General features: G+C 31.6%; 1 protein-coding gene across 3 annotated transcripts; it reads left to right on the top strand.

The window, feature by feature from the left end:
* Positions 1–3,237: 3,237 nt before the first annotated feature.
* Positions 3,238–9,558, top strand: LOC105629958 (telomeric repeat binding protein 1). 3 transcript variants are annotated; one of them, XM_089721672.1, is made up of 11 exons: positions 3,238–3,519; positions 4,610–4,730; positions 4,927–5,078; positions 5,193–6,051; positions 6,170–6,382; positions 6,461–6,523; positions 6,628–6,707; positions 7,058–7,299; positions 7,812–8,129; positions 8,367–8,430; positions 9,015–9,558. In XM_089721672.1, the coding sequence occupies exons 3-11, from the start codon at positions 4,998–5,000 to the stop codon at positions 9,186–9,188; spliced, it is 2,094 nt and encodes a 697-aa protein (XP_089577798.1). In that variant the 5' UTR covers positions 3,238–3,519; positions 4,610–4,730; positions 4,927–4,997; the 3' UTR covers positions 9,189–9,558. The 3 variants fall into 3 exon arrangements, with proteins under 3 accessions (XP_089577798.1, XP_012067015.1, XP_089577799.1); XM_012211625.4 differs by having other exon boundaries at positions 4,606–4,730; XM_089721673.1 differs by lacking the exon at positions 4,610–4,730.
* The last annotated feature ends 2,116 nt before the right edge of the window (positions 9,559–11,674 follow it).

The raw sequence follows: 11,674 nt of genomic DNA, 5'->3' as shown, positions 1-11,674 counted from the left end.
AACAAAAACCTAAAACCCTCACTACCCTTCTTCTTCTTCTTGGTGACCCGCTCTTTTTTCTGCCACGTGTCAGTTTCAGATCAATTTTTTGACCTTTTTTTAATAAGGAGGAGCAAAAAAAATTTGTTTTTCAAATTTTGTTGACATATTTATTTATTTCATGGGCCCACCACTTATCCCTCTCCGAACATAACGCTGTTGCCTATCTTAGCTTGGCTTTGCACTTGCCACGCAAATCTTTCCGTCAACGTTATCTCTAACGGAAATTTCCCTCACGCCGATCACTATTATTTTATTTTTTTTAATTAATTGATGATATCATTTTCAAATTCTCTTTGTTGTATTTTTCTTTAATTTTGTGTTATTTCCGCTCTCAGATAATGCTGACTGAAAAGCAACCAATAGGAACCTCTTCTTCTGCCACCTAGGGAAATCACCTTCTTTTATCCTACGTGGCACGGAACCGGAAAAACAGACCACGAGTTTGTTCAACCAAACCGGAAAATAAACAAAAGTGCATTACTGCTTTATCGGTATAACTGTCTGCTTGAATACTTACAATGCAAGCTCCCGCAAATGACGAATATGCCCCTGTCAATCCCTGTCAATATTTTTTTTTTCCTTCAAAAAAATTAGCCTTTTTTTTTAATTCAATACAAGGCTCAGTTAATTAAACGATATATACCTTCTTATTGTATAGTTCGAAATATTATTTCAGCCTATTGGAGCTCTAAATAAATTTATAAAAAGAAACCCTAATCCTTGACTAAATTGACTTGTTAAATCATTTTCATCTATAATCATTTAAATTAATTTTTATAGTGTAATAAAAAATAGATATAACTATAATTAAATTAGTAGATTATTCATTCTGCATTTTTTTTTTTTGAAAAGATTATGCATTTATCTTTTATATCTGGGTAATAGGTTTTTTTAGAAGTAAGAAGTCCCGAGTTCGAGTCCTATTAATCACAGTTGTTTTCATCAATTTGGTGAGCTAAAGAGAGTGTTATTCCTATTATATAACTCACAGATATTCCTGTTAGATATTACAATTTGTTTTCACATTTATATTTATTATGAAAAAATTTATAACACTTTTAGCTTTTATTTTATCAATTGAACAATTTAATTTATAAAATTGTACATTTTAAATATTTTAGTACCATATTTTTGTAAAATTAGCTCGATTAAATATTTATTTATATGATAGTATATATAATGACAACTTATATTTTATACATGAGTCTACTCTTATTCTTATAAACATAGTTAATAATATAAAATTATTTACTGCAAATATAACAGCATTATTGTCTTTTCACTTAAAAAAAAAAGATTAAACTAGTAAAATATTATTACAGTATATAATTGGCTTAGTGTATAAATCATCCTGTACAATTGTTAGTACGTAAGTATTATATGTTAGATAAATCCCTGCATTAACTATTAAGAAGCATTTTAGATCTTTGCCATTTGATTGGAAGAAGAAAGAGAAACATTAAATTAATAAAAAAAGAAGAAGAAAACTCAGCTTTGGATCTGTTGACACGTGATTATTATAAACAGATCCAAGTTATTCAGTTGTGTACGGTAACTATAACCCACCTGCTTTCGTCCTAATCAAAGCTTAAACGTCATTAGTTTGGTGAATTACCCTTTTTCCTCTCTATAATAATATTCTTCATAAATTTATTTTGTTTCTTATAGCAATTTATTTAGTAAGATTTATGTAAAATTCTTGATCACGTAATTATATAATATATATCATTTTTTTCACTTTTAAAAAATTCATAATTTTCAATTTCACTAATCTTTTATGAGTTAAATGCAATCTACTAGTGTCTCTGTTCTATAATACTTATCATATTTAAAATTTCATGTTCTTTTAAGAAAGCTATTAAATTTATCCAAGTTACAATAAATTATTAAGTAAATTAACTATATTACTATTAATTTAATATTAATTCTCTAAAAAAACCCACTATATCGAAGTAATAATTATTGGTTCTATAAAGGTTAAGTATATATATAAAAAAAATATATTACTTCTTGAAATTACAAATGTGACAAGTATTTTGAAGTAAATTATTTTCTCAAATGTGATAAGTATTATGAAATAGACCTAGTATTACATTTTTATTTTTTAGTATTGGGATAGGTGGATTCAAACTTGGGTCAAATGTCAGATCGAATATGCACTTACCATTAAGTTATACTTTTGTGCAAAGATAATTTAATATTATTAATTGAACATAAAAATTATTATAAAATATAAAAAAATTTATATTTGTAAATATGAAAATAGATTATATTACCAAATGAACTTGCATGCAAGATTAAGAATTTCAAACATGAAAATAGCATTGTTAGACGTAATATTTCCAAACTTAGCGAGAAAGCACAAGTTAATAATTATTAATTAATATCAAGGTAAGTTCCATATAAATAAGAATTATTCTATTTGGTTTTCTACATAGGATTGGAATTGGTTACACTTTCCAATAAGTTAGGCTAGTGTTCTAAGTTTATATATTTACTTATTTTCTTGATATATATATATATATATATATATATATATATATATATATATATATATATATATATATATATATATATATATATATATATATTTCAGTCGATGTTTAAGAATTATCAATTATGTGTAGTCTTATTAGTCTAAATTATCAATTATTTATAGTCTTATTAGTCTTCTCATATTTTGTGGTAGATACGATGAGTGTGAAATTTCGAATTTGAGTAATTATTACAAATTTAATGAATGTTATTAAAAGACAAAATGCGAAGCTCACAATGTTATTTTGATCTATTGAATTTTTTAAATATAAAAAAATATTAATGCTTGAAAATCACATCAACAAGTTATTTTGCCCTTAAGCATGTCCAAGGATTCAAAATGGGTGTTTCTCTTCGTTGCTTAAAAAAATAATTATTGCAATATATATAAATTATACTTAATAAAATAAAATAAAATAAATAAAAAAATAAAGAAAAGACAAAGCTCCTTCTTTAGTGATCCAACGCTTTTTTCGATCCTATGGATCATAGATAGCCACAGGATCTCACTTTGACACACGCGTCGAAATCTGAGAGTTACTAAGAATGCTAGTGGGTCACCCAATAACGAAGAATCGGTCTTTAGCCGGTACACTTAGCAGCACTTACCGATAGGCCCGGTAAGCAAGGGTCAATGGTATAAGAGCTGGGGGTTTAAGCAAATGTTGGGTGGTTTTAGGGGGTTTTGCAATCAGAAGGAAAGAGAAATAGAAAAGAGAGAGACAAAATGAAAATGGGTAGCGTTTGAAACTATGTTTTTCTTGAGAAAATATGGGATAAAAAAACGAGAGATTCCGAGGAAAAATGGGGGAAAGTGGTGCGTGAAGGGTTAAGGATTTGTGTTTTCTTCTTTGATCTTTGAATTTGCCTCAAAATTTTCAGAATTTCGCTTTCTGAGGCATAAAAGTTTGCATCTTTCAATCCAAATATCGTTGTTAAGAGGTGAGATATGGATTCTGCTTCACAAATCATGTGGAAGTTTCTGTTTTTTGTCTGTTTTTGTTCTGGAGGATTTTGGCTTTTTCTAGCACCATTGTGTTTGGTTTCCGGGAAAGTATGCGAATAGAGAATTTTGAAAGAATACTAAATCAACTCATAGAATATTACATGACTCAAAGTTTTAAACTTTTTAATTTTTTCACTTTTTTTTTTTTTCTAAAATGTCAAGTGGGTCTGTGAATTTTTTTCCTTTACTTTGTATTCATTTTGTTTGCTGCAGTTTCTTGGTAGATTTACTTCTACATCCACAATTCTACTTTCAAATGATTTGATCTGATTTGCAAAATGGTTTATCCTTTGAAAAATAAATTTTGTTTTAAATTATGGTATTTCTGCCTTAAAAATTTTGAGTTAATGATTATTATTCAATCTCCAACATATATTTGGATTTTGTATTTGAATTTTTTTGATTTCTTCAAGGTGGATCCTTGTTGAGGGTTTTAGATCTTTTCAATTTATTATGGTCTGAAATGAACAGAATTTTCTGCAAAAGTGTCTGAAATGATGTTATTTTTTCTTTGAAATTCTCTTTACTTGGATCCCCTACATCAGGGTTTTGTTGTGGTTTTAGATTTTTAATTCTTTTTAATTATTTTTATCAGTTAGATTTTCATCTTTTTTCCTACTAAAACTGAGAATTCCAATATCTGGAAAATATAGAGTGAAGATTTGGTGGATATAATTTTTTTTTTGATGTTATACCTCAAATATTACAGCAAGTCTCTTTTTTGACGATTCTGTTAATTTCTGAATTTTTCTCTCTCTTTTTTTCCCTCATTATGCCCCGATTATTCCTTTTCTTCTTATGTAAATTTACTTGATTCTAGTTTTCCCTGGTCCATCTGGTTATTTTTTGTTCTGCACGTGTTAGATCATGATGATCTGATTATGGACTTCTACCTTTTGATCATAGTTTTTTTGTTTCTATATTCGTGGATTCTGATCAGATGTCTCAATTCTGATGGGTCTTTTCAAATCCCAATTCTCCTTACAATTCATTACCAAAGGCTATAATTTTTGTTGTTGCAGATAGGCAACCGTGCGGGGCCTTTGAGATTTCTATTTTCTTTTTCTGTCACGAAGCTTTAGAAGGTTAAAAGGAACGATCTTTTGTTTGGTGCTGGTTGATGGGTTTCACTGTAGCATTTCAAATTGTGGGTATCTTATATTTATTTATTTATTTGGTATTATCTAACAAAGATAGTCTTTCTGGTTAAAGTTCTAATGTTCGGTGTTCTATGGCTGAATTTCCTATTTTCTGAAAACTTTATTATTGGTTTTTGATATCAGTTTTATAGTTATGAAATAAGTCACTATTTGTTGCTTACTTTCATTGTGGTCACTTTTCAGGTTTTGCTAGCTTTTGTGAGCTTTAGTGATTTCTGCCTGTGATGATTCCTTCTTGGTATGATCTCTGAGATATGGTGTTGCAGAAGAGGTTAGATTATGGATTCAATGGCTATCAGGTTCCTCCGACACCCCGTGCTACTAGATCAGCCAGGGTAATGTATTCTAATGTTATTCTCATGTAGATATTTCCAGTTTGATTTGTACTTTTTTTTTCTTTTGGTCGACAAGATCTCTTACTGGTACTTATTCTCTATTGCTCTCTATAGAGGAGGGGCTCCTTTAAGAAGAAAGCTGGAGAGAGGCAAATGTGTGCATTTGACTTATTGGCCATTGTTGCTGGAGACTTATTGCTTGAGAAAGAAAGTACTCCCAGTTCTAGTAATACCTCAGCTGACAAAAATCAGTTTATGGTTGTCAATAATACTGTAAAAAGTGAACAAGAAGACAATGAAAAGAATATGAAAGTTGAAGCTCGAAATCAAGGAAGTCCTGCTAGTAGCTTCTTTATTTCTGAGCTTGTCTCACGTGGTAATGAACAAAAACAGTATTCCAAAGAATCTTTGCATGCTGACAATGATCTCAATTTAGGATTAGCTTCTGTAGTAGCTACTTCTGACTGTGAAGAAAGGTTTAATGCTGAAAAGATGGTGAATGGCAAAAGTAAGAATGCAGTGGGAACTTTTCCAAGCACGATAGAGGTAGGCTCCTCTAGTTTTAGGGGGTTTGATGATTGTAAACGAGAGGGTGAAACTAAAAAACTAGTAAAAGATGAGCCTAATAAATCTGGGAAGGTGCTAAATGGCCCTGCAGCTAACTTGTGCAGTTTTGAGGATCCAGTAGTCTGCGATGGGAAATCTACTGCAATTGTAAGTTCAGATAGTAGCACCAAGGTTCCTTTATATGGGAATCAGATTTCCCATTGTTTTTATCCCATGAATGGGGATGATGTAAATGTAGATAGTAGAGATGATGACGAAAACTCCTCTGGGTGTACTCACCCTAACACAGCCAAAAAATTCTTTAGGACGGCTCCACGCATTGGAGATCGACGGATAAGGAAAATTTTGGCTTCTAAATACTGGAAAGTAGCTCCAAGGTTGAAGGATGGAATGCTTTCTAACACTGGTAAGTGGTTGTGTTATGATTTCTACATATGCTCGTCCTAAGTGTCTTGTCAGCATTATTTGCCACGTAATTATAAATGATTTTCTGTTTTCAAAGTGGGATTTATTGGTGCATGTAGATGGTGGCGACTCGAAGCCTCTTTACCACAAGAGGAAAAATTATTACAAATATCAGCGATCTGAAAGATTATACCCTTTCAAAAAGAGGAAACACTTCGGTTATGGTTCACAATCAAATTCTGAAGAAGGAATTAGTAGTGAATTTGTCTCCAATTCACCTCAGAAGGGAAGTGCTAGAGATGCTGTTGGTTCCTATCTAAAGATGCATGGAGGTCTTTTTTCTTCTTTGCTAACTCAAATATTTATTTTTGCTATCTATAATCTTTTGCTGAGTAATCCTTATAATGCAGCTACTGGGGCCTCATCTTCTGTTGGAGGTCAGCAAAATTCATACCAACCTAGGGATTCTCATGGTATAAGAACCTTTGATGGAGTTATTCATATGTACTCTTTTGACTTGATTGGTGTCTGACATTCAAAGATGTTCTTACACCAAGGTGTATTTCCTTTTACTCAGTGAAGCTTAGGATAAAGTCTTTCAAGGTACCAGAGCTATTTATTGAGATCCCAGAAACTGCAACTGTTGGTTTATTGAAGGTATAATATTTTTGAACAATGATAGTTAAATTGAATTTATTTGCTGTTTAATATTGTTTGTATGGCTAGATTTTAAAGAAGAAATTGTATATATATAATTGTTGATTTGTATCATTTTCATCCAAGGTTTAAGGACTACTACATTGTTCATGTCTCTTTATACGAGTGTGTGTTATGAAGAGTAACAAAAAAATTGGTGCATCCATGTTTATGTTTTGTATGCATGCTCTTACAGAAGCTTTTGCACTAGCCTACTCTCTGATGGGGCATTTCACGGTAGGTCTTTTTTCATTGGAATTTGGATTCTTGATCTCCAGGATTCATTCTGATGATAAGTAATTGTTCCACAGAGGACTGTTATGGAAGCTGTGAATGCTATACTTGGAGGTGGATTATGCATTGGCGTACTTCTTCAAGGAAAGAAGGTTCGGGATGACAATAAAACTCTAGTGCAGACTGGCATTTGTCACAATAATCAATTGGATGCCTTGGGTTTTAGCCTAGAGCCTAATTCTTCTCGAAATCCCCCTTCTTTGCACCCTCGAGATTCTCCATTTCTGTTACCCAGTGACACAACACAGCCTATACGGAGGTAATTGGAAAGTACTTCTGTATTCTTACATGTTGAAATATTGATCTTCTTTGATGTTAATTTTCGAGGCTCTTAAGGATCAGTTTTTGTAGTCTTGGTATCTGCTTCATTATTTTTGCCATGGATTGACTTCCCCTAGTTGATAAATGACAACAAATTAAAGACTTGACACCTTACCAAGAATCACTCAGTCATGTTTCTTCATTCCCAGGATGCAAAGTTTTATTATGTGTGGAAATTTGCCCATTTTCTTGCATTAAGAAAATGCTCTGCAGAGCTTGTTACTTTTGATGTGGATGGCATGAAAGACAGAAAGAGCATGTTGAACTTTAGAGAAATATGATTTAATGTTGAGAAAATGAAATAATGAAGTTAAATGATCATTTTGAATGTTTTTTGAATTCAGAAATTTGTGAACAATGAGATAAGTGTTGTGAATGGTATGCTTGAGCTTTTGCTCTCTGGATCTTATTAATCAAATTGTAGTTCTGATATGTAATTTCTTTTACCAGGTATCTACCTGCTCCAAATGCTGCACATCAGGCAACTTGTGCTACTTCTCCTGAGCCTCATGGTGCTAATTTAGGGAATTTCATTGAAAGCGACCATGATTCAGCACCCTCGCCTACAGATATGTCCATTGACAAAGTCACAACAGATTCAAAAGCTCTGGTTCCTGTACCAGAAATGAACATAGAGGCGCTAACGGTGGTTCCCGGACATCGAAAATCTAAGCGATCTGAGATCGTGCAGCGCCGAATTCGTCGACCTTTCTCTGTCTCTGAAGTTGAAGCATTGGTGCAAGCAGTTGAGAAACTTGGAACTGGAAGGTATATTCATTGTCTTGATGATGTAAAGCTAAATGAACTAGAAAAGCTGTTTGACATATATAATTACTAATTAGTTATATTTTGATGATTGCTTCGATGAAAAATTTATTTAAATCCGGCTATTGGCCTGCTGGGTGGCTATCTTACAGCAAATTTAAGACATCAAATTTTTAACGCAGTTTTTTTCTCTTGCTTTTTTTATTTTAATGGATTTTTGATGGATTTTTGAATCACCAGATGGCGTGATGTCAAACTACGTGCTTTTGATAATGCAAAGCACCGGACTTATGTGGATCTGAAGGTGAGTTTGCTCATATTTCACTCTTCCAGCTGATATGATATATTTCATCCAATAGGTTTTCTATATGTGTATAAATAGTTCCTTTAGAAGGCAGGTATTTAATTATTTCCGGAGTTATATTCTTAAATCTGATCTTTTTTTCAAAATTCAAAAATGTCAGACTTTGTATATTGGGCCCACATTCCTCAAGAGTATGAAGTTAGTTTAATTTGTTGAATAAATAAACAGTTGCTTGGATAACAGGTAAATGATGATTGGATACACTTTAATACCTTTTGTGGTCTGTATGACTTTATCTGTAAAATAACAACTGTCCCACAAGGAATCTCTTCAATTCTAATCTTTCACGATGCCTTTTAGATACTTTTTTTTCCCCCTCTTCTCATTACTAACCTGCCCTTTACCAAATTGCCTGATCCCCACTTCCCCCCTTTTGCGATACACGAGTTAAGAGTGTGCTATATGACTAATTGAATATTTACCTGAAAGCCTATAAGAGCAAAGATGAGCTGTTCATAATATGCTCGAAATGGTAAATGTGGTCGGTTTGGTTCAGTTTTGACAGTTATTTTCGGGTTATGCAGGATAAATGGAAAACTCTTGTGCATACGGCAAGAATATCCCCTCAACAAAGGAGGGGAGAACCTGTCCCTCAGGAATTATTGGACAGGGTCCTAACTGCACATGCATACTGGTCCCAACAACAAGCCAAGCAACAACTCAAACACCAGCAACAGGAGACTTGCGTTGTCGTGTGAGAGCTCCTCTCCCTCTCTCTCTCTCTCTCTCTCTCTCTCTCTCTATACGCATATATAGACCAAAAGCTCGTGAAACGCATGTTTATGGAGAAACACACAGACTAGTGGGGATTTAGAGAGATTTTCTGTGTATTTTTGTTATTATTGTGTAAAAAAAATGTTCATGACAAGGGAGGAATAGAAAGTCCTGAAAGAATTCTTGAATGTAATATTTTCTTGCTCTCGCCGTGATTCTTTTCCAGCTTGGAGAGATGTATGGCATTTGTAAATGGTGATGATGGAATAAGAGCCTTCGCTAACGGAGATTGATTGACAACAGAAATGTTTTTCATTTTTGTTTCAATCTTCAGATCGATTCTTTTTATTTTTATTTTTTGTTCTTGATGGGGTTAAGGAATAAAAATCGTTTTAGGTTTTCTCCTTGTAGAACTTGATAGTTGTAATTTCTCCTTTTCTTTCTTTAGAGTTTAGCCTTTACTGATAAAAGAAACCAAGGAAATGAAAATATTTGAAGTAAAGAATATTTATATGAACGCCATAATTATTTTCCTGCAAAAAGACTTAAAAAGAAGGCTACTGGAACCGGTCTAAGGGTCTTACTTTTTTGTAGGAATTTGGGAAATTAAATGGAAGAAGACAAAACAAATAGTATTAGCAATCAAAAAGATAGTTATGTGTCAGCAAAGAGCATCAAGAGAGCATGTGATTGCATGTGTTAGAAAATGAAGTCATTTAATTTGGTTTTTGTACTTTGAAGCTTTCACAGCAAATAGGCTTAAAATTTGTATTCTAGTTGCCTGTTCAAAGAGTACTTTATTTTTTAAATTGAGATCCATCAATCCTGCTTATTTACATAATACTATAATCATGAGATAATATAAAAAAATTACTAAATGACTTTTTTAGCCTTTTTTTGTCTTAATCTAATGATTAATAGTAACACATGGCCTCACCAACGCATAGCTTAATGATAATTTTATCTACAATCTGACAATAGATTCAGGTTTAAATCATTTTTCCAATATTAAAAAAAGAACAAATAATGAAATATACAAGTTTTTCTGCTCAATATTTGTAGAAAAAATAATAATAATTTATTTTTTTCTATTAATATAGTTGTAAACATTAACAGAATTATTATCTAGTTAGCTTATAAACTAGTATATAAGCTAACTTGATTGATGACTCGTTCTAAAATCCAAACTCAACTCGTTTATTAAATGAATTCAATAAATAAATTTGAGTTTAGTTTTTCAAAGCTATTCAACAAGTTAAAATGGGTTTTTTTAGTCAAATTTCAAACAATTCATGAATCATTTACCTTATTTAAAACCTATGATTCTACTTTAAAAAAAAAAAAAATTGCAATCTATCTCTCTTGGTATTATTAGGGTTGGTAGTTATTGGAGTTGGGATTCAAACTAACCTTATCTCAAAGAGAGAATCAAAAAGATACTTGGGCATGAGAGAGAGAGGAAGAGATGACATTTTATTGATGTTAAAGCCTTTAATTTCCCTTTCCAAATGTCAATGTACAAATACAATTGGTGGGAACATATAAATGTTGTATATGTCACTTTTGTTTTGTGTCTCTTTCATGGAAAGGTCATCTCTTGCACTTTTTAAATTTTAAAAAATAGCATTAGTAGATAAATAGATGAACAAGGATTCTACTTCTTGTGGCTACAATTATAAATTGGATGGCTCTTTTTGCCATTGCCTTTCCTATCAACAAAAAGATGAGCTCTATCATTTTATGTATGGCTAACAAATTTTGTGATTTAATTCATCTTACCCAAAAAACAAATACTAGAATTTCAAGTTTCATGTTTTTTTATGATGTCATTATTTATGAATTTCTGAAATTTCAAATAGGTAAATAAATATTAAAGAAAAATAAAACTAAGAAGAGAGAGAGTTGATTTTTTTTTTTCTTTTCTTTTTTCCTGAATTATTGGTGACACTTGCACTGAAACAGATGCCTTAAAATAAGCAATATCCATGTTGGGCCTAACAGAAGCCCAGTCCAAATGAATTTAGCATTTGTGACTATGTGATGGGCTTATTGCTAGTATCTAAGGCTTGCCAGGTGCAAGCATAATGCTCCCCATTTTATTTTTTATTTTTTTTTATTTTTTGTACCGTATAATAAAAAAAGAATTATATTATCTAAGGAAGAGGTAACAAGGGTATTGTGATTTTCACATCAGAAGAAAAGAAAATTATGTATAAATTGATGAAAAATTTTGTGGTGTTTTTAAATGGTAGAATTGAGAAGGATAAAATTAAGTGTATAATTCTTGATATTTTCAAGTTTATTTTTTAATTATAGCTATCGGGATAAGATAATTGATGCATAATTTTCTCCGAACTTTCTTCAAATAATCATTTGTGCCCCTTAACTTTGTAAAAGACCACTTGTGCACTATAACTTTAATTTTTTGTAGCTATTTCACTTGTCATTTTTTAAGTTTGTGCGTTAATTA

This window comes from Jatropha curcas, chromosome 5 (genome assembly GCF_041381405.1).
Source record: "Jatropha curcas cultivar XTBG-Jc1 chromosome 5, XTBG_Jcur_1.0, whole genome shotgun sequence".
Classification (NCBI taxonomy): domain Eukaryota; kingdom Viridiplantae; phylum Streptophyta; class Magnoliopsida; order Malpighiales; family Euphorbiaceae; genus Jatropha; species Jatropha curcas.
This window is presented reverse-complemented; position numbering and strand designations above follow the sequence as displayed.

Coding starts and splice junctions, on each gene's coding strand:
- LOC105629958 (XM_089721673.1), top strand. CDS start 4,998: ATGGTGTTGCAGAAGAGGTTAGATTATGGATTCAATGGCTATCAGGTT. Junction 6,383..6,460: donor CTATCTAAAGATGCATGGAG/GTCTTTTTTCTT, acceptor CTTATAATGCAG/CTACTGGGGCCTCATCTTCT. Junction 7,300..7,811: donor ACAACACAGCCTATACGGAG/GTAATTGGAAAG, acceptor TTCTTTTACCAG/GTATCTACCTGCTCCAAATG.